At 42.0% G+C, this 20,679-nt stretch overlaps 1 protein-coding gene and 1 long non-coding RNA gene across 3 annotated transcripts in view; one reads left to right on the top strand and one right to left on the bottom strand.

Annotated features, from left to right (window-relative positions):
* LOC132784286 (guanylate cyclase soluble subunit beta-1) overlaps nucleotides 1-20,679 on the top strand; it is a 47,810-nt gene that overhangs the window by 4,708 nt on the left and 22,423 nt on the right. For both annotated transcript variants that reach the window (XM_060789810.1, XM_060789808.1), the window contains 12 exons: nucleotides 12,560-12,660; nucleotides 12,823-12,941; nucleotides 13,625-13,774; nucleotides 13,873-14,185; nucleotides 14,607-14,855; nucleotides 14,948-15,059; nucleotides 15,238-15,403; nucleotides 15,736-15,818; nucleotides 16,283-16,453; nucleotides 16,698-16,769; nucleotides 16,863-17,028; nucleotides 17,241-17,378. In XM_060789810.1, coding sequence (XP_060645793.1) covers nucleotides 12,560-12,660; nucleotides 12,823-12,941; nucleotides 13,625-13,774; nucleotides 13,873-14,185; nucleotides 14,607-14,855; nucleotides 14,948-15,059; nucleotides 15,238-15,403; nucleotides 15,736-15,818; nucleotides 16,283-16,453; nucleotides 16,698-16,769; nucleotides 16,863-17,028; nucleotides 17,241-17,378 — 1,840 coding nt within the window. The remainder of the gene's footprint in view (nucleotides 1-12,559; nucleotides 12,661-12,822; nucleotides 12,942-13,624; nucleotides 13,775-13,872; nucleotides 14,186-14,606; nucleotides 14,856-14,947; nucleotides 15,060-15,237; nucleotides 15,404-15,735; nucleotides 15,819-16,282; nucleotides 16,454-16,697; nucleotides 16,770-16,862; nucleotides 17,029-17,240; nucleotides 17,379-20,679) is intronic.
* Nucleotides 15,924-16,719, bottom strand: LOC132784289 (uncharacterized). The gene is made up of 3 exons (XR_009632241.1): nucleotides 16,588-16,719; nucleotides 16,245-16,424; nucleotides 15,924-16,178 (listed from the first exon to the last, which is right to left on the bottom strand). It is a non-coding gene; the product is annotated as an uncharacterized LOC132784289 (long non-coding RNA).

Raw genomic sequence — 20,679 nt, 5'->3', positions numbered from 1 at the left:
TAAGGGCAAAACTATATACATACATCAGACTTAAAGGCAGGGCAACAACAAAGCAAATTCGTGGAATTTGGGAGTCGACACAATTGCCAAAGGTGTTGGCTACAATTTTGTGTTGGCAGCTCAAGTTTCAGTTGCAGATTCTTGCTAAATTTCACAATGTGGCGCAATTAATTAATAACTAAAATACACATATTTATGCACATTTGTCTACCACGGCAGTTTGAGCTTGAGCTGCAATTAACTAATTATCCATTTTTCACATTGGCACGCACTGCCACGCCCAAGCCCCCAAGCCGCCAAAGTACATAAATTAATTGTGTGTGTTAGTGGAAGGAGTGTGTGTGATGTTAGTAGCACATAAACAAGCAAAACACGCGTCGCATTAATGTTAACAAAGATTTCGCTGGGTCTGCGCCAGTTCACACACACACACACACACACACACACACACACACCAAATGCAGTGCAAGAATTAACGGATATCCGGGCAAAAATACCAGCCCAAAATGGCACCCGGCGCGTGCCCCCTTTTATGTGTGTGTATGTGTTCTATTGTTCTTACATGTATGTGTATATGGTCTATGACTAAATACAATTCGCATTTATCTTAATTAAGTTATTGATATTGCGTGTGTATTTGCTTAACCACCATTTGTAGTTCTGCCCTCTCCACATTTTGTGTGTTCTTCCTCGCCCATTCGCTGTGTGTGTTTGTGTGTTGCCTTTGACTTTGCCTTAGTCATTTGCTCCTCTCTCTCCACTTCGCTCCCTCTCTCTCTCTATCTCTGTGGAAAGGCATTCCAGACTACCCTGGGCAACGCAGGCTACCATGACGTCAGAGAAAGAGAGTTGCTTTCACTAATTGACCATGATTTATGTTTTTTGATTGCTTAACCGCAAGTCAGCTGCCAAAAAGTCGAGCATTAACTTGCCAGATGTGCACGCTCGGAGAACCCTTTTAATTATCTAAAGCAAAAATATGAGGGAGAATGGAAAGGCAACTTTTCTCATTTGCTGTTGTCGTAACAATGGCAACGCGATAAGCAACTTCTTGTTAGGTTTCAGCTTTCCTCGGTTGACCCTTAGCTTAAAGCGCCAACTGCCAATGAGGCTGTCAATGACATGACTTTAATTACATTGCAGCCAGTTACTGGTTGCTGGTTGCTGCCAGCTAGCAGCTGGCATTGACAGTGAGCAATCAGTGCAGCAGCAGCAATAGCAATGTCAGTTGTTGGTGTGGCGATGTGGCCGCTGGCTGTGGCAAGAGAGACACTCATTATCCTTCCACTTGAGGCGGCCAGGCATTGGCATTGACGTTGGCCCACACTTGAGCCATCTACCAACACACACACACACACATTGACGCACACGCATACTCAGACGGAGACGGCAATTGTCCTCGTTAGACTCTCGTTTTGTTGCACTCGAAGGCATTGTCAAAGCGTTCATTAAAAAGAAGGCAAGACCAAAGGCGAATACCATTGACAGGATACGAGGAGCAGCGCATACGTGCGTACCGTTACTTTTCTCTGCTGTCTGCCTTTGTCTCTCTCTTTCTCTTTCTGTTTGTCTGTCTGATTCTCCGCCCTGTCTATCTATCTATCTGTCTGTCTGTGCCTTCAATATGAATGGCAATGGCATTTGCCTTGATTGACACACTGCTGACCGCAAAACGAATAAATGAGAATGAGAAAGTTGTCGTTGGGCCTCAAGTTGATTGCTTTTAAAGCAACCAGCAAACAACAAGCAAGTCGCTTTGCTCAGCTTTAAAGTCAATTCACTAAACAAATTCTTCGCTCCCTCGACAGTTGTGTCGAGTCGCCTCCACTTAATCAGAATCTGTGCGCTAAGTGTTTTATGGGCACATTGTTGGTGTTGGCTGTTGTTGCCGCATAATTGCAGCACATCAATCTGCAAATGAGCCTCATTAATCTGCCCCCCTAAATAGGAGAGTGTATTAAGGCTTAAAGCTGCCTCTGACAATTTAAGTATGAATTGTGCCTACTACTTCTACTATTTTTTTTTACTTTGCAACTTGACTTTGACTTTGATGTGCGGCAAGGATCAGATGTGTTAGAGATAACCGTTGCCACTTTCGCTCTCGCCTAAGGCTGAGGCTGAAACGCTTGACATTAACTCTTGAGACACAGTTGGCCACGGTCAATGTGTCAGTAATTGTTGTTGTTGTTGTTGTCGTTCTTACTGTTGTTCTTACTAATACACAGACCGGAAATCTACACCTCCCGCCTCTCGCAAATGCTTCTCTTCTTTGCCACTGTCTCTATCTCTGCGCTGCCGCAGTGCCGCTTTATTGTTATTGTTGCGAAAGTCCTTGTTATTGTTATCGCTACTGCTGTTGCTGTTGCTGCCAGTGTGCGTGTTTGTGGCACTTTAGACAAAAATCGATTTGCCTATAAAATGTTTTACATCACACACAACCACACACACACACATTCACACACACACACGACCACAATAAGGGCGAGCTGCATGTGTCGGAATGGCGTCTAACCCTCAAGGTCCTCACCCACATCTGTCCATCGTCCTCGCTGCCTGTCTGCCAGTTTGTCAATATGTCAGTCAACTTATATATATACCAGTATATCTCTCTCCCATACACACTCACAGTGAGATGAGCTACTGCGTTTACTGCCAAAAATTCACTGTTAATGCTCTGCTGCCCGCAACATGCTGGACCAACAATTGGGGCATGAGTCGATTGATTATGCACACGTTATGCTGGAAAGTAAATATAAACGTAAACTCGACCCGAATACTGCAGCTAGCGAAATCCGTTTTAAGCCAACCAAAAACTAATAATAAATATGTAACAAAACATTATTAGAACTTTGCAAAGATTCCGCGGAATGTGTAACTTTTCCTAGAATTTGATTAGAATTTTTTCCGCTTTTGTTTTTGTTTCTGTTTTCGCTTTTTCTATTTTGCATCAAAAGCTTTATCTGAACTGGCCCTAATTTTTGCATGACCCGCCTCTGTCTTTATTGGGGCGCAGCTAGTGGGATGGAAAATGTGATATATAATGGTGCGGACGACTGCGACGACGACGACGACGACAACGCCACGAAGCGTAGGATTAGCTTCACGCCTCCGTTTTGCATGGGCCAAATTCTCGCTTCACTTATTGCGCATACGCCGCATAGTACTGAGCTACAGCTATTTGCTGGTATTGTTGTTGGAGGCATATTAAATGCAAATTTGTGCGAATTTTGCAGAACACGTTCCAATGGCTTTCTGCTCTGCTCCAAAAAACGAACATTTTGCGACTTATTAACTTTGAATAAGCGGCAAGCAGTCAGCAGCAAAAGCAGCAAGCAGCTGGGCCAACTGCTGACAAATGCTAAGGAGTCATCAATCTTCATTCCGTGTGGCTCAGCTTTGAGCTAGTAACGAGCTGCCACGCAGACAGAAGCACAGCAAAAGGATGCCAATGGGGGGCTATCAGCGAGCGTTTTGTCACTCAAACGTGCTAGAAAATAGGCACAGATTTCATATGATGCTAAAATATATCACACGTGGCAGAGACAGTTGAATTCTTTAGCCATTAAAAACGCATTTTGAAGTTCATGTTAATTCGGAAGCCCTTCACTAAGTGCTGCTTAAAAACCGCGCAACAACATTCTTGTTTTTTTTGCATTTTTTGGGGTTGCTTAGGGCCATTAGGCGGCGGATTTGTACTCACACCCATGTCCAAGCTTCATATTACTGATTTTATTTTAGCTTACCATTTGCGGCTGACTCTCTCTTGCTACTCTTTAGAAATTCATACACACATCCACACAGACAGCATGTGTATACAAAAAAAAAAAAGGAACCACACCTCCTGCCACGACCTAGCCCGCAGCATTATGCTGTTATTTTTTTTCCTTTCATTTCTCTTCATGTTTTTTTTTTTGGTTGTGCCACACGAAAATCGATCGCATTTTCATGGCAGACATTATGGAAATTCGAGTCGCTTTTCAAGTGTGTTTGTCTGTGTGAGTGTCGGAAATGGCATTTCTCAGGCATGTAACGAGTTGAGTGTGTTAGTAAGCACGTGTGTATGTTTGTGTGTGTGTGGCATGTGTGTGAGTGTATTGGAATGCGTCAACAAATGTGCGTTGATGCGTCTAAAGTTTCAATCCCAGCCAAGGCGTTCATTTTTCTGCTAACTTCTTCTAGTTTTGAGTACAAAAAGAACACAAAAGTTGTCTGCGGTGTTTCTTCATTGTGCGTGTGTGTGTGTTTATATGTATTGGTGTGTCGCTTACCAAGACAAATAAACATGCGTGGGGTTGCCCCGAGAGCGTGAACAAACAATCCTTCACCCTCCGAAAAATAAAAGAGAAAAACTTTGAATCGTGTTAGTTTGTCTTCAACTTTTTGCATTTGCAAAGCTGAATGTGTCATATTTTCATATCTTTGCACAAACAAACAAAACTGTCGCCGGCTGTTTGTCAATTGTTTTCGACATCTCAATATGTATATCGAGTGTCATGTGCAGGCATTTCTCTCTTCCCCCTCCTCCTCACCAGACACCAGCTCGCCCCTTTTGACACCAGAAGCTTACTACCTTACAATATTGACACGTTTTCGCACTTATCGCTGAGATTACTTTTAGCTTTGATTGCATTTCCTCTTGGCGACTCTACGACGTTTTTCTTTTCTTTTGGTCGCTTCATTTATTGTGCGTTTGATTGCTTCATATTCTTACATTTCGCTGCCCTACCAGGTGCCCACCCACTTATCCATCCATTCATTCATTCCAACACCACGCCCACAAAGTTCGACGCCCACATTTTATGTTTGTAAGTTCGCGTTTTATGTTCAGCTCTCGTTTTATCGCTTTATGAATTACGCGTCGCGTGCGTGCGCTCAAAACTGGCAACGGGACGCATACGTAATATGTACGCGCAGTGCTCTCACATTATCGCCTGTTATGGCTCTTCAATAGCAGTCGTTCTGACCAAGTGTCCGTTCGTGCGTTTAACTCAAATGAAGTGCCATAATCCACATCAATTTCTTCAACTATGTTTGCCGTATAACTCTAACTCGATTAATATTAAATGAGCAGTGCAATTAAATTTTTGGACAATTCCACATAAATAAATACAGTGAATGGCTTTTGTAGATGGCTGAGCAGAGCTCAGCTAAAGTGTATAAGCAGATAGCAGCTCAAGTTAAAAGGAACTAAAGCCCAGAGCTCATGGCTGGCAATTTATCGGACTGCGTTCTTATAAAGTCAACTTGGAACGCGGAGAAAGTCAAAGCTTTTGTAGCCTGCTCTTAAGTTATTTCCATCTCATTTAACGCCAAAAGCTAATTATAAATTTATCGACTTTTGTGCCAAACTAAAGACCACACAAAGCCCATTAATTCATAATAATAACTTGATACAAGCCAAACAACAACAACAACAACGACCACAGCCAGAATTTGGCCGCTCTTAAGCAAAAAGCCACCCTTAGTTCGCGATTGACAGCGGCGCCTGCGGGTAGAAGGCAACAAATATTAATTAAATAAGTGAAATATGCTGGTCGCGAATTGTCAGCTCACGGATGGGGCGTATACGCAATACATAATAGGTTATTCATACGCACTGTGTGTGTGTGTGCTCAACGTTTCACTTTACTTTGCTTTGCTTTGGCATGCCACGCTTTACGCTCAACTGCAGCAACGGAATGCGTATTAATTGCATTGCAGCTAAAAGGTCTTCTGTATGCTTTTATGCAAAGCAACGCACGGCTGGAATGCAATTTATTTTGAGCGCGTTCTACGAATCAACGAAGCATAACCTTGTCTAGTTTTTTGTGCGTTCGTTCACTTACATTTGGTAGATTCAACTAGCAGACCTAGTTCAACTCGCAGTGAAACTGTCATTGGTCGCTGCCAAAGCGGCAACAACGCCAACTTTTCATTTCCAACATTGCATTGTGTGTGCAACGAGCAGCAAACAGATGCCTCTTGACAGCAAATTCCAGGCTACAACTGTCCCAGACAATGGAGAGCTCGAAGTAAAGCTAAGCTACTCTATTTGTGCCTAACATATTTGCTTGTGCCCGCAGTGCCTTACGTTTTCCCATTGATGACATGCAAATCGATGGTGTTGACCGAGCAGAAGCAGCAACAGCAGCAGCAGTAGCAATAGTAGCACAGCGGGCGTTGTAAATCTCTGAAAGAAAATTTCTCTTGATTTGCATATACCAACAAGACATTGGCGAACATATCGGCGAGTGTTTACTTCCGCCCCTTACAGTGCACACAGCGACAACGACAGCGACAACCAAAGCGACAAACGACAAACTACATACAGCGACAACGACAACGACAATAACAACAACGAGGACAAAATCGAGGACAACGGGGACAGATATTCAACTGCCTGCGGCGCCAATGCAACTGCATAACTGTTACTGCACTGTGTACTGTGGGAGAAATTTCCATATCCATTGATCATAACTTAATAAAACTGATGCTATTTAAGCATAGAAAAATGTTGCATAATTTTCTTTCCCTTTTTGTATCAAGCATAAGCACATTAAAGGGCTTCAGAATTTGTCTTTTCTCTTGCATTTTCCGGTAACTTTTTTCAAAAACTCTCACTTGTTTCAAAATTACAAGAATGTAACTAACTTACCCCACAGTACATTCGCATGTCAAACCGGAAGTGTTTGCCTTGTGCCACTGTCAATTTGCGACATTTTGTTGCTGCCTCGTTTGTGTCACTTCAAATTTTGCATTGCTTTGTGTTTGCGCCGCACTGCCCGTTGGGCATCATTAAATCAAATGCCCTTGCTAACTTTCTAATACCCTCTAAATCGACCATAAAAATTAATAAACATATTCTCCGAAATTCGTCCAGTTAACGGAAAATCCAATAAAAGTTGGAATTCATTTCAGCATGTGAAAACTGTCAGCCTATCGAGGAAGCTGATTAAATTTATTGGCTATAAAATTTGCGTTGCTTTACAGAGTATTCCTCGAGTCTCGCAAAGCTATTTCCGCCAAGTTTCGTATGCCAAAGGCGTCAGTGCGGAACTCAATCGATGGGTAAGAAGTCGTAACTGGCGTAACAACGCTTTGATTGTCATGTCCTTAGACCTCTATCCAATTAAATAGATTATACGCTGGATATGAAAACAAATATGTATGGTTGAAGAGCACTTACCCTTTACCACTATCGAAATATCTCATTATAAACGAGTTCATTTTCAAGTATTTCTAATTTGCATGAATTTCGCAAATAACAAGTTAGGTTCGCCTTAAAAACTAAACAAAAATTAAAGGTTCAGCACAGCAGTCTATCGTCTGAGAGGTTCAGTCAACTGCAAAAGCAGCCTTCGGGCAGCATTAACGGGGAGCAGCATTAACTGGCAGCGGCAAAAGGCCGTGTACCGCATTTATCAGCGCTCATCGACAGTTGCTAATGATGTCCTAATTTCGAGATGTCACAGTGCGCGCATAGATAAATTTGGCCAAGCCAAAGAAAAAAAAAAGAGAACAGGAAAAACAGAAAATGCGAAAAGCATAGCACAGGCAAAGCAGAAGACAAGACAAGACAGGACAGGACAGCAGAGCAGAGCAGAGTAGAAAATGAGACAGGAGAAACTCAATCGATGAGCAGCCACAAAATGGTTTTGGTGGCATAACAAATGGACGAGTGGATTTCGATTTGGTGTGCTTGGGGCCTTGTCAGACAGGCAACTTGGCAGCCTGGCAGGTTCCCGTGACAAAGTTGCGCTTGCCACGCATGTGGACAGTTATTAATGAGCTCTTGGACAAAAGTGGGATTCATTAATTTGCTTGACCAACCACAGCAGCAGCAACAGCAACAGCAACAACAACAATAACAGTAGCAACTGCTTCTTCGGTTTTCGCTCTTTGATTTTTTATCGCTTCAACCGATTTGCGAGTGAGACAGATTAAGTTCTGCCTCAGCATACACTTGTGACTGTGTGCTAAAGGTTAATCATACGCCCCGTGGCCATGGCTAAATTTCTACTAAGCCATAGCTAAATTGACTCAGTTCAGCTAATCGCTGTGGCTATGACAATGACATTGACAATCATGATGCTGATGATGAGTAAGACACACACACACACACACAAAGTGACATCGAAATGCTTTCGCTTTTATCATTAAAAACTTATATCACGTCTGTTTAACGCTAATCACATACAAAGACGACCTCATTCAGCGACAACATCAAACGCAGTTCGCAACGCTTAGCGCTAAGTACAAGCAAGTTGTGCTGCTTTGAATAGCAGCCAGCAAAATAAATAAATAATGAAAGGCAAATACTCTGTAAATCCTGATTTACAGTGTTCCAGGGTATCGCGTTTATAGCGTTTAGTACGTCATTTCAATGTTAATTTGTTGCCCATTTTAGTGTGGCCAATTGTAGAGCTATTTACGCTACCAGTCTCTTAAAAATCGTTTTGCCATCTTATCTCAATTGCCACAATAAGTATTATCGATTGTATCATTACGATTTTATTTGATTGCCTCGCCTCTCAGACTCTCTCTCTTTCTCTTTGCCTTGGCTACAATTTGGCATTGCTGGCAAGGAATTAGAGCAACAAGAATGCGTTTCTTATTACCAATGCTAATGTATGACCTGGCCCTGGCCATGGCCCAACTTTAGTCACACACGCACACATCAACATCATATATGTAATTGCCTGTATGTGTCTGTGTGTGTGTGTGCGTGAGAATGTGCAATGTTTTCACGTTGTTTCTGTGCTCCTCTGTGCGCACAATAAAATATGTGACTCACTTGAGTTATGTGCCACATTAACTTGCACAAGTCTTAAGTGGCTTTTAACCTTATTTCGTTTCCGTTTCTGCGCTGCAGCTTTGCACTTGTTCTTCGGGGGTCTTCGGTGCAAAGGCAGCAGCAACAGCAGCAGCAGCAGCCACTTACAAAAAAGCCAGCCAAGAACGTTGCAGTCATGCATAGGCGACTAACTAAGCACCTGATAAAGACTTGACTAAAATAAAGTCAAAGCGAGAAAGCCAGAGAGCTGAAACTCAGGACAAATGTTGAAATTATAAATAGCAGGAATTAAGCTCAATAAATCTGCCAGTCTATCTATAAATATTTTATCCTTTTGTTACATTGTGTGCCACATAATGAAAGTACCCCATTGAAAGGACACTAAACCAAAGACAAACTGAATGTGTTTTATATTTAGCTGAGCAGAGCCGAGTCGGCGCGCTCTTCAGCCAAGTGCCCCAGCCATTGAAATGCGCTACTTTCGCTGAGGCTGTGTGTGGGCCGTTTGTGTGTGTATGTGAGTGTGAGAGAGAGAGATGAAAGCGACACACACATACAAACGAAAGTCTTAAGTTTTGAGCCGCCCACAAAATGAAGCAACTTTGTCATCATTGGCATGGAATGAAAGTTCATAAGCTATTCCAGCTGGTAGCCAAGGTCGACAGATGGATGGTTAATGCCCAAAATACAACCCAACCGATTTGCCACTAAATACAAAATCCACAGATGCGACACACAACAATCTCATTAAAGATTCACAACAGATTTTCGGTGAATTGCGGCAAAAGTCAACTAAAAGCCGCAGACAACAAATCAAATTAGCTAATTGATTCTATATCAGTTGCGGCTGCTTCTTGTGCATAAAAAAAAACTTTGTAAAGCCAACTTAAAGTTTTTGAGCGGCCAAAAGCCAACAAGTAGTTCATAATAAAGAGATTTAGTGGCCCGCCATTAAACTGCGAGAGAGAGCCCCCACATGACAGCTCCAGTAGAAGTCAGCTGCGTGTCTGAGTCACATAAAATCCCTAAGCTGCGCATTTTCAGTGTTGTAAGTGTGTTTCTGTGTGTGTGTGTGTGGGAGGAGTGAGCATGTTTGTGTATTTGCGGGTAAAACGTTTGCCTTATGGCATATTAAACAATAATATTTACACGCGAGAGCGTCAATAACAAAATCATGCCCAATCCTGCCGTCGGCTATTCACCGACTGCAAATATCTAATTGCCAAATGGTTTTGCCATCGCCCCCAAAGAAAAATTTGTTATCCTTTGCACGTGCAACTAGATAACAGGTGAAAAGCGAAAATCGAAAACGAAAGTCAAAACAAAACGAGTGAGAAAAACACACAACAAACACTATAGCATAAGTACGTAGTATATTATTGCCGGTCCATTGGATGAGGCCATTTGTCCGCGAAATGTTTTCATATTATTAGACGTGCAATGGCCAACGCCATTTGCCAGATTAGGCCACTTAGTTGGCCATCCTCTCTCTGGGTCTGTCCATTCACACACACACAATATTTAAATGAGCGAGAACAGAGCGAACACAGAGAAAGAGAGCGAAAAATATATATATTTGAGCTGTGAGCGGAAATTGAATTTGTTAGCAGCTAAGAAGCAGAGACAGTGGCAGTGGCAGAGAAAGAACGCTACTCTAAGTGTCGCCTTGCATTTGTTACGCTCCGCTTACATGGCGTATACTTAATGTCGTGAGTAGCTGCAAATAACAAGGTGATAAATTGCCTGCTGTATAATTAATTTGTACAGCATAAATTAGCTTAAACGCTGCTTAGAAAGTCGAAAATTAATGTTGACTTTATGCCAAAGCGAAGTATACATATAAAAACTTTTGATTTTATTTAACGCAACATTTTTGATTAGACGATAAACGTAAGGAGCGAAAAAACAGGAATCCAAATCAAAATGGCCAATTTGATATCTCACTTTATTACGTGCGCGAACACACATTAACTTTTTCAATTAAGCAGTCGATCAAAAGGCGCCACAAACACACAGACACACACACACACACGCACGCAAACATTAACTCTCACACCCACACATTTAAATCAATAAAAATCAATCATACGCAACGTAGACAGGTGTGTCGTCTCTTGGGTAGCCCTAAAATGAACGCCCTTAATTTAATTTGCACCCAAATTTGTCGGTGCACAATCTAAACGATAGACACTTCAATGGCTTCGAGGCTGAAATGAAGAAACGAAATGAGCAACGCACCAAATGAGCCCATTGGCAACTCTTAGCAAATACATTTAGTTAAATTTATTATGGCATATTTAAATTTTGAAACTTGCATTTAAAGCAAATGTTACTATTCAACCTTAAATCAACTTTAGTGAATTTGCTATAACGATGCTCAACATCGCTTGCATAAATTCTATTTTAATTTAGAATTTCCTGCCACACATCACGCACACACACTCGTACGCACTCAACTGCATGCAATGTTTCAGAGAATAATAAATTGCTGCTGAAAATCAATATCCACTTTCTCTAGTATACAAAAGTGTGGAGTTTTCTTTGGCATTTTGAATAGCTGCAGCTCCTTTTTGCCACTTTTCCCCATCGTCGGAAATTAAAAACGAACTCAACACTTCATTATTTAGTCTATTCTCTAAGAAATTTCTCACCAAACCAATATTGGAATGTGATCAAATTAAGTGAATCATGTGATATAAATAAAGTGAAGCAGGATTTCGTATTTTATTTAATCGCATTTGCTAGCGTCAGCTGTTGATATCATTTGCAATTTGCAATTTGACAACTGCTTTAGCTGCTGCTGCAGTCGTTGCAGAAGCGCACAGCTTGTGGCTCACAGCTCCACGCACATTTGAAATGAGCAATAACGAAGTGTTGTTGCCGCCCTCGTCAACGCCTCCGACCACTTGTAAAACTCCAGCAGCTACCGCAAAAGATGCTCAGAGCGAGCTCAGAACTCAGATAGAGAGATGTGGGTAGCCAGGTATTCTCGGTGGGGTGGGGAAAATGGGAAAATGGAAAAACTTTCGCACGTATAACATCTACTTTTCTATTACTTTTTCTATCTGATTTCTGCTCTGCTCTGTTACATTCTTTTCTGTTTCGGTTCGGCTGAGTTTTGCGACGTCTGCATTTTCTTGTCTCTTTTTTTCTTTTCTGTTTTTTCGTGCTCAGTGTTTGGCACGTTGTATTCAATTTGTTTTGGCAACAGCTTGGCACAAGTTCTATTAAATAATAAAGTCGATTTGCACAATGCTCATCTAGTGGATTTTGTGCGCTTCTCGCTCACGCTTTTCTTATTCAATGCAATTACTTAACGGATCTTATTTAAAGTTGCCTGAGAAAGCCTCTTAAGAAGTTTTTGCCATTCGTCAACGTGCTCCCGTAAAAAGGCTGTAGATTACCAAAAAAAAAAGTATGGGAAATTATATGCTAAATGTTTTGTAAGACGTCATGCGCCAAGCATTCGGTCTTTATTGCTGCTCCAAGCCAAAAATACGCATAAGCAAACAAATGTACTTACGTGTGTATGTGTGAGAGTGTGAGTGTGTGTGTACAAATGTACACACACTTACGCACTCATAAATTGAAGCACAAAAGCAATTTAATTAAAATTAATGTATGTATTTTGTGTTCATTCTTCTTCTCCTGTTGCTCGCTCATGCTCACGCTCTCTCCTCATATTTCGACTTGGCGTTGTCGCTGATGCTGCTGCTGGTGCAACCGACACTCAACGTTTTGATACTTGCCTCAACATCAACAACGACGACAATGAAACACAAACAGAAAAAAAGCCATGGTCAGCATGGAAGGACAATTTCTGGTGCGGCAAATTTACGATGATGAAATAACATACAATCTAATTGGAGCAGCTGTTGAGATACTCAGTAAGTAGCTTGCCAATTGTTGTTATTCTTTTTATTATTTCCTGCGAGTGTTTGCGTGTGTGTGCGTTTGTGTGTGGCTCATAAAGAACCTGGCCATTACCATTCCGCATATACTGGTATACTATTTTATTATATTATATGCTCAACACAATTTCTCCACAGACATACCGGCTGACGACATACTGGAACTGTTTGGCAAGACATTCTTTGAGTTCTGTCAGGATTCGGGCTATGATAAAATATTACAAGTGTTGGGTGCAACGCCCCGTGACTTTCTGCAGGTGAAACAGGGAGTCTTCAGACCCACACACATTGTTTTTTGCGTTTTTAATTAAAGCACATTTCGCATTTTACGCTCATTTCACATGCATCGCAGCTGAGATGATCTCTGCGAGCCAAACACAAGCCATCGCATTTGCCATTCGCCATTTACCAATTTCGCACTGAGTCATTTTTCATGTTGCCATCGATTCGATGCTCTTCTCTCTCTGTCTCTCTCGTAACCTTATCCCCTCTCTCCATTCACATTGATAATCATTATTTTGCTTCAATGCGCACACACACAAGCTGAGAACACGCCCTAGCGCCGCCCACTTAAATACGGTTGCCTGGGTGTGTTGCTTCGCCTTGCGTCTTTTGTTGCACTCACATTCGATTTATTTTCAATTTTCCGCACTTTTCACCACCACAACACAACACACCATCAACATCTACATCGACATCGACATAACCATCTAACCATTGCCATCACCATCATCATTCCCATCAGCCACAGCATCAACATCAACATGAACATCAACATCAGCATCAGTATCAACATCGTCATGCAGTCATCCATTCATTCGTTGTCCATTCCTTAGTCATAATGAAAAATGAAATTGAATTTTTGCTGCATTTTCATTGAATACAAATGAAAACACGACAACCACACACTTGAACCATAAACACAAATGAACACACACAGAATTTGGACGCCTTACACGACCATCTGGGCACCCTGTATCCTGGAATGCGAGCACCCTCATTTCGCTGCACCGAGAAAGATGGCGAATTGCTGCTGCATTACTACTCGGAACGTCCTGGCCTGGAGCACATTGTCATCGGCATAGTCAAGGTAAGCAAGCAAGCATTGTGTGTGGTTGCCACGCCAAACAGTGCAACACACCTTCATCCGCTCCGCTCCGCTCCGCTCTTTGCTCTTATCTCTCACAGGCCGTTGCATCGAAACTGCATGGAGTCGAGGTGGAAATCGACATTGTGAAGCGCAAAGGAGAGCCCATCGATGAGGCTGAGAAGGAGCGTGCTTTGGCACGCGAACAACAGCAATTGGACACAGACACGACAGTTGTGGGTTTGGATGCTCCAGTTTTACCTTGTGCATCTTCATCCTCTGCCTCTGTCTCCGTCTCCGCCTCTGTAAATTCTGAGCAGAACAATAATCACAATGCGAGCAACAACAATGGCATCGGCAACAGCAATATTAACAACAACAACAACGATGGTCAGCAGATTGCCAGTGAGCTGGGTAAGCATCAATTGAGGCAAACAAATTGCTTTAGGCTCATTACGCTTACAGACACCCTATTAGCAAAGCACAGCAGCATAATCGCTTCTCCCAGCCAACATGGCAAGAGGCACACTTTGATGATTTTCCATTCCATACCCAAGAAACGAATACTAAGAATCTGACCCGCTCTTGCTTATATATCGAATGTAATCTGCTTTGGTTTGCCCAGTTATAAAATCTAACAAGTTTGCTAACTGCTAAACCAATCACAATCAGACTTTAGGGATTTATATTACTGCCTGCTGAGCCTCTAAGCTTTGTGCCACCTTTTGTATTGGTGGGCTGAAGTGTTATGTTTTCTTGCTTTCCACTCTGTTTGTTGTTAATCTTCAATTGTTATCTCCCTTGCTACGTTTCTTTTTGCCCCACTCTCGTTCAGCTGAGCAATCGCCTGCAACATCGAAGGCCACACAACCAAGTGGACCGCTGGCACAGGACAGCTTTGACTGCGATGGCGACAAGGAGCAGAAGTGCCTGCGTCTGTTGAAAAACAAAAGCGATGACATCGAGCGCTATGACCATGTGCAGTTTCTCATACGTGAAATCAATGTGGCCGCCAAATCCCAAGCGGATGCCAAAAAGGATGAACAAGCGGCGGCCAGCGATGACATGGAGTTTCTCTGCGAAGGTAACAAAGCGACAAACATTGCGCATTAATTTGGCTAATAGCCAAGGCTAATCGGTAAACTCGTTGCCCCACCAAATTTCTCTCATTTACAGCGCCTCTCATTTCGCCTGCCACATTCTGTAAGGTGTTTCCCTTCCATTTAATGTTCGATAGACAAATGAAAGTCGTGCAGGCCGGCAAGGCCGTATCCCGCGTAATACCCAGGTAAGTTTGCTTCCATTTGCGCCATCATCGTCATCTTCTACTTTTACTTCCACTACTGTGTAATGGCCAAACTTGCTGTTGCTGTTGTTTTGCGATTAGCCATTAGGACTGTCCTTCGCTTTCAGCATTCAGGCATTCAGGGCAACTAACCATGCTTTTGCTTTTTCCGTTTCACCAGAGTGGCCGAGGAGAACTGCTCACTGATAGAGGTGGTGGAGGCCATCAGACCACACCTGCAGCTCACATTCGAGAACATTCTGTCGCACATAAACACCATCTATGTTCTACAGACGAGACAGGGCGCCATGAGCAGCCGGCACGAGCAACGTTTTCTGAGACTGAAGGTAAGTTTTTGTTTTTGGGCAACAACCAAACAACTGTTCAACTGTTTAGCTGTCATGCTTCGTCTGTCTGCAATCAGCCGCATTGATTTCAATATGTGGCCAACCAAATTCACACACACACACACATATACACACATGCAGGCAAACAGACTCACCAACATAATGAAATGAATAAACAAAATGGGCGATTACGAACAGCCGCCGCCATTGCGATTGGAATTGAAATTTAATGCGGCTTGCCACAAAAACCCAGCATAAAAACCAACTTTATTATAATTGTGGAATGCTTCGCTTTATCATTGTCTTTTATCACTTCTTATCTTCCATACAAGGGCCAAATGATGTATATACCAGAAACCGATCGCATACTCTTTCAATGCTATCCCAGTGTCATGAATTTGGATGATCTAACCAAGTGAGTGAGAAATAATTTAAGTATGATTTAAGCTGTATCAAATAGTAGTTGTCGCGGCTTTAAAATTTACTGTCATTTATTTAATCGTGGATTTATAGAGAAGCTGCTGTTGACTGTTTATGGGCTGCTGTTTATTATTTCTGCATATAAATTGAAAGAAATTGCAAATACCTAGCGAAATTTATTGGTGACAGTAAAAATGTTTTTGCGCCACACCTGGCCAGAAACCCAGAAACCTAGACCTGCCAGACATATCGCCCACGTACAGAGTCCTCAGTGTGTCGTTGTTGTATTTTTCTTCTTTTTTTTCTTTTGGGTGCGTCTGGCTCTTGTACATATTTTATTTTATTTGCTATTTCGCTGGTTCAGAAGCCAAGCAAATTTAAATAGACTTAAGTAAAACGAAATGCGTGTCATTTCTCTTACTTTTCGGTATTGTTTTGTTTTGATTCCACCCAACATAGAAAGGGACTTTACATCTCCGATGTGCCGCTGCACGATGCGGCCAGAGATTTGGTGCTGCTGTCTGAGAAATTCGAGGCGGAATACAAGTTGACCAAGAATCTGGAAATGCTGACGGATAAGCTGCAGCAAACGTTTCGCGATCTGGAGAGTGAGAAGCAGAAAACAGACAGGTAAGAAAAATGATGCGAAGCAATACGAAAATAGAAACACATTAAGCTTCAGTTCTGTCTCAGTTCAGACTCTGAAAGCGAAACGAAGAGCAGCAAAAATCATTGCATGCTTTCAGGCGCGAAATTAAAATTACTTCAACATTTTCTTTGCATTTGTTTGTCATTCATTTCTGCTGTTTCCGCTGCCATTCACCATCTATCTATCTTCTTCTTCTTCTTTATCTGTATTTATTTTCTTTACCAGGTTGCTTTACTCAGTGCTGCCCAAGTCTGTGGCAAATGAATTACGACATCAGCGTCCAGTTCCACCCAAACGGTAAGCCAGTTGTACTTGGTCATAAATACAAACAATTTGCTATTTGCAACAATTATTTATTATACATTTGTGTGTGTGTGTGTGTTTTGACAGCTACGACTCCGTAACGCTTATGTTCTCGGGCATTGTCGGGTTTGGACAATATTGTGCGGCCAACACGGACCCCGAGGGCGCCATGAAAATTGTTAAAATGCTTAACGAGCTCTACACGGTCTTCGACGCCCTCACCGACTCCAAGCGTAACCTGAACGTTTACAAGGTGAGCGAACAAATGACTCAACTCAATGCTATTTATACTACACATTATAAATATCCATTGAATGGTGGCTGCTGCTCCGAAAATGCCTGTCAAAACGTTGCCATCAACGTTTGCCAGAAACTTAATTACAAGCTCCTTTTAGCCATATTTGGGGCAGCTGTTAAACCGTTGACCGGATAGACATAAATTTCTATTTTCAATATTGCCTGCAGGTGGAAACTGTTGGCGATAAGTATATGGCTGTGTCCGGGCTGCCCGACCACTGTGAGGACCATGCCAGATGCATGGCGAGAGTGGCGTTAGACATGATGGATATGGCCAAGAACGTCAAAATGGGCTCCAATCCCGTGGTAAGTTTTCTACTACTTCGGTAAACTTTATCATTTTTAATTAGGGCAAAAAGGTTTGTGCCACACACACTCACAGTTCAGAATTTTTTGTTGCCCATTTATCCTGTCTGTTGCACACTTAGCCTGCCCTGACTGTATTAAATGAATGCTGCAAATTGTATGCACAACTAATGTACAAGTTTTCAAGTGGAGTCTAGAGAGGTTGGCGGCGACATGCATTGCAAGTGGCAGTCTACACCGCCCCCTCTCCCCTGTCTCCGCGCATTTTCCGCCTTCTAATTGTGCGCAATGAATGCATTTGAAAGTTGTCCCCATTCCCGTGCGCATTCGTGTGAAGCTGCAACTTGAACAAGTTCGCGCAATTTGTTGCTGAATGCATTTAAGCAGCGCAGTGGCAACAACGGCTCAATGGTGCGTAAATATCAATGGGGCATAGACAACATTGAATCATGGATTGCCAGCCAGCAGCTAACTTGCAACTGTCAATGCCACTGCCACTTCCACTCGCAACTGGCAACTGGCAACACGTAAAATATTAACGCACACACACACACACACACAAAAGTAACGACGAAAAGGAAAAGTTGATGTGCTCAACTGAAACTAACTTCAAAGTTGCTAGAAAACTTGAGGAAATTTGTGAAAATTGCGAAAATTAATTCGAAATTGTTGACACGATATCAAAGGACGAGCATCAAGTTGTATGACATGCTGTCCTTCCACCCCATCCCTTCCTCTGTGTCTGCCTCTGTCTCCCCATCCTTTTCTCTGTCGTGGTCTCAATGAGGACCTTGGCTTCCTGGCCACTTGACCATCAACCGTCAGCTGAGCCGACGTGCTACGGCTTGATGCCTTCTGTATTCTGCCTGCTGCGGTTTTTTTTTGTGCTCTCTTCTTCGGGCTTAAACACTTTGCCTTTGAGTGCCTGAGCTTAAAATATACGTCAGATACATATATACGAATATTTGTTGGTGTATGTATGTGTGTGTACATATGCTTGATTCGCATACACAGACATAATGGGGGGTTGCCCACTTGATGACATCCTTCACAATTACAGCAGCCAACTGGCAACTGCGACGTCGACGTCGACGCAGACGCTGGCGTCGGCATCGTTGTACTTCATGTGGACAATGCTTGTGGCTTGTCAGTCACATTGTATATATGTGTGTGCGTTGGTCCTTTGTCTGTGTATGTGTGAGTGTGTGCATGTAGTGTACGTGCAACAAGCCATAACTATGTATATAAAGAGAGCAGGAGAGCAATATAGAAAGAGATGACAACTCGTCCTCGAATGCTCAGCTCATGTCGCTTGGTTTTATTGTCAAAGTTGTTTTTGCTCGAATACCGTTGCTCACACACACACATACAGGCTCACTTGAGAGGCAACTGTGTCTTAAACCATTCATCCAACTCACTCTCCAACGCTGCGTGCCACCAAACGCTGCAGTCAACTACTGCGGCTGCCAGTATTTCATATTTGACTGATTGCTTTTGGTAATGTAGCCGGAAACACGTACGGTTACTGAACCTGTTCCTCCTCCTTCCCCCTGCGCAAAACCGAGTTATACGCGTTGTCATCAGAGAGCTGAACTGAACTGTTCAGGCCAACAGTTGCACGTAAACTTTGATGCATGTGCAACCTTCTGGTGTGCACGAGCGACTATCAAAAAGAGACACAAAAGATAAAAACTGTGCATAGAGCGATAGAAAATATCTCATCTCTCTCTCTTCCTTCGACAGTCGAAATGCAATTAACAATCCACACAGACGACTGAACATATTTCGTAACCATTTCGCGCTTCATTAGCTGCTGGTAACAAAAAGTATAGCACAAAAATAACTAGTTGCCATTTCACAGTTTACACTGCCACTTCAAGTTGCCAATTATGCATAGTTATTTTGCAAGCAAAAACTTTTTGCGCTTCCTCGCATTCATCTCTCAGCCACTCTTGGCCACTTTTACTACTACGATCAATAAATATTGCCAAAATTGTTCACACAAAAACTTTGCTTGCATATTTTCCACCAACTTGAGTCCATGGACTAAATTTTTGGTCAAGCTGCTCCAAAAATAAAATTCCAACTAAATGGAATACATAAAACTACACTTAGAAAGCAGCAATAAAATAATCGAAAGTCTTCCTCAAAAAATCAATAAACAACTCCAATTTAATGCACAAACACTTTCTACTAAATTTCTGCAATGTTGTGCAGCAGCATGAGATAAAACATGAAGTGAATGAGTCTTGTGCCAGTTTCAGTTCACTTACCAAAATTGTATTTGCTGGCCACATGTTCACTTGGCGTTGATTTGATTTACTTACTCGCACTTTTCGCATTCAACCAGATGGCCACAAACTCAAAAATCACTTAATGCAGCTGTGGCAAATTCACTTTTAATTTTGTGATTTACTTTTGCGCTTTTCGCTGACCTCATCTATTTTATTGACAAAACTAAAAACAAGGATGTATAATCAGCGCAGCGTAATGAGTTTTAATAACAAATAAGAAAACTGCAGTCGAGTGTGGTTGACTGTGAGATACCCGTGAGATAGCCAGTGTGACTTAAATCAAAACCGAGCAATATTTCTTAAAAAATATATCAAATGAATATATCATAAAAAACTAAAAATATAAAAAAAGGTTACATTTAGTATATTACTATGCTACTACATTAAAAATATACCATAGAGTGCAAAATATTCCAGATGTTGGGCAAAGCAACTATGAAAAGGAATCTTAAATACTGTAGTTATTATTGTACATATGTCTGAAACATGTAGCTTTAAAATTACGCTTAGATTTTTTTCAATTCATAATTGAATTGAAATTATATTTCAATCTCTTACAGTCTCTGATATGTTTATATTTCCTGCAGATACAAAATAATAATATATATAACTTTATGGATAGGTTTAAAAATGTCTACGACTGACCCTAATTTTAAAGGTTTTCTCCTAAGTGTAGCAGTATTTCAAACTCTTCTGTTACTTTGACACACTTATTCACATGCGTGTTAATGCCACACTTCAGCTGGCGAGCTGTGCCCTTTACTTCTTGCCACAATTGCAGTTGCAGTCACATTCGCCATCAAAACCTAAAGCCGCAGCCGCAGCTCATTTCGTTTTAAATTTAATTAAAGAAAAGTTTTGGCTACCGCAGCAGTAGCAACAGCAGCAGCAGCAGCAACTGCAACTTTTTCAAAGTAATTGTGGCAACTTTTCGTCGGTCTCTGGTAACTCGGTTGGATTTTAGTTTTTGCAACTTGGCTTTAGTCTCTTGCCGGGTTTACTTAGCC

Source organism: Drosophila nasuta, chromosome 2R (assembly GCF_023558535.2).
Source record: "Drosophila nasuta strain 15112-1781.00 chromosome 2R, ASM2355853v1, whole genome shotgun sequence".
In the NCBI taxonomy this organism is placed as follows: Eukaryota; Metazoa; Arthropoda; class Insecta; order Diptera; family Drosophilidae; genus Drosophila; species Drosophila nasuta.
Note: the sequence above shows the minus strand (reverse complement) of the source record. Positions and strands in the feature narration are given on the sequence as shown.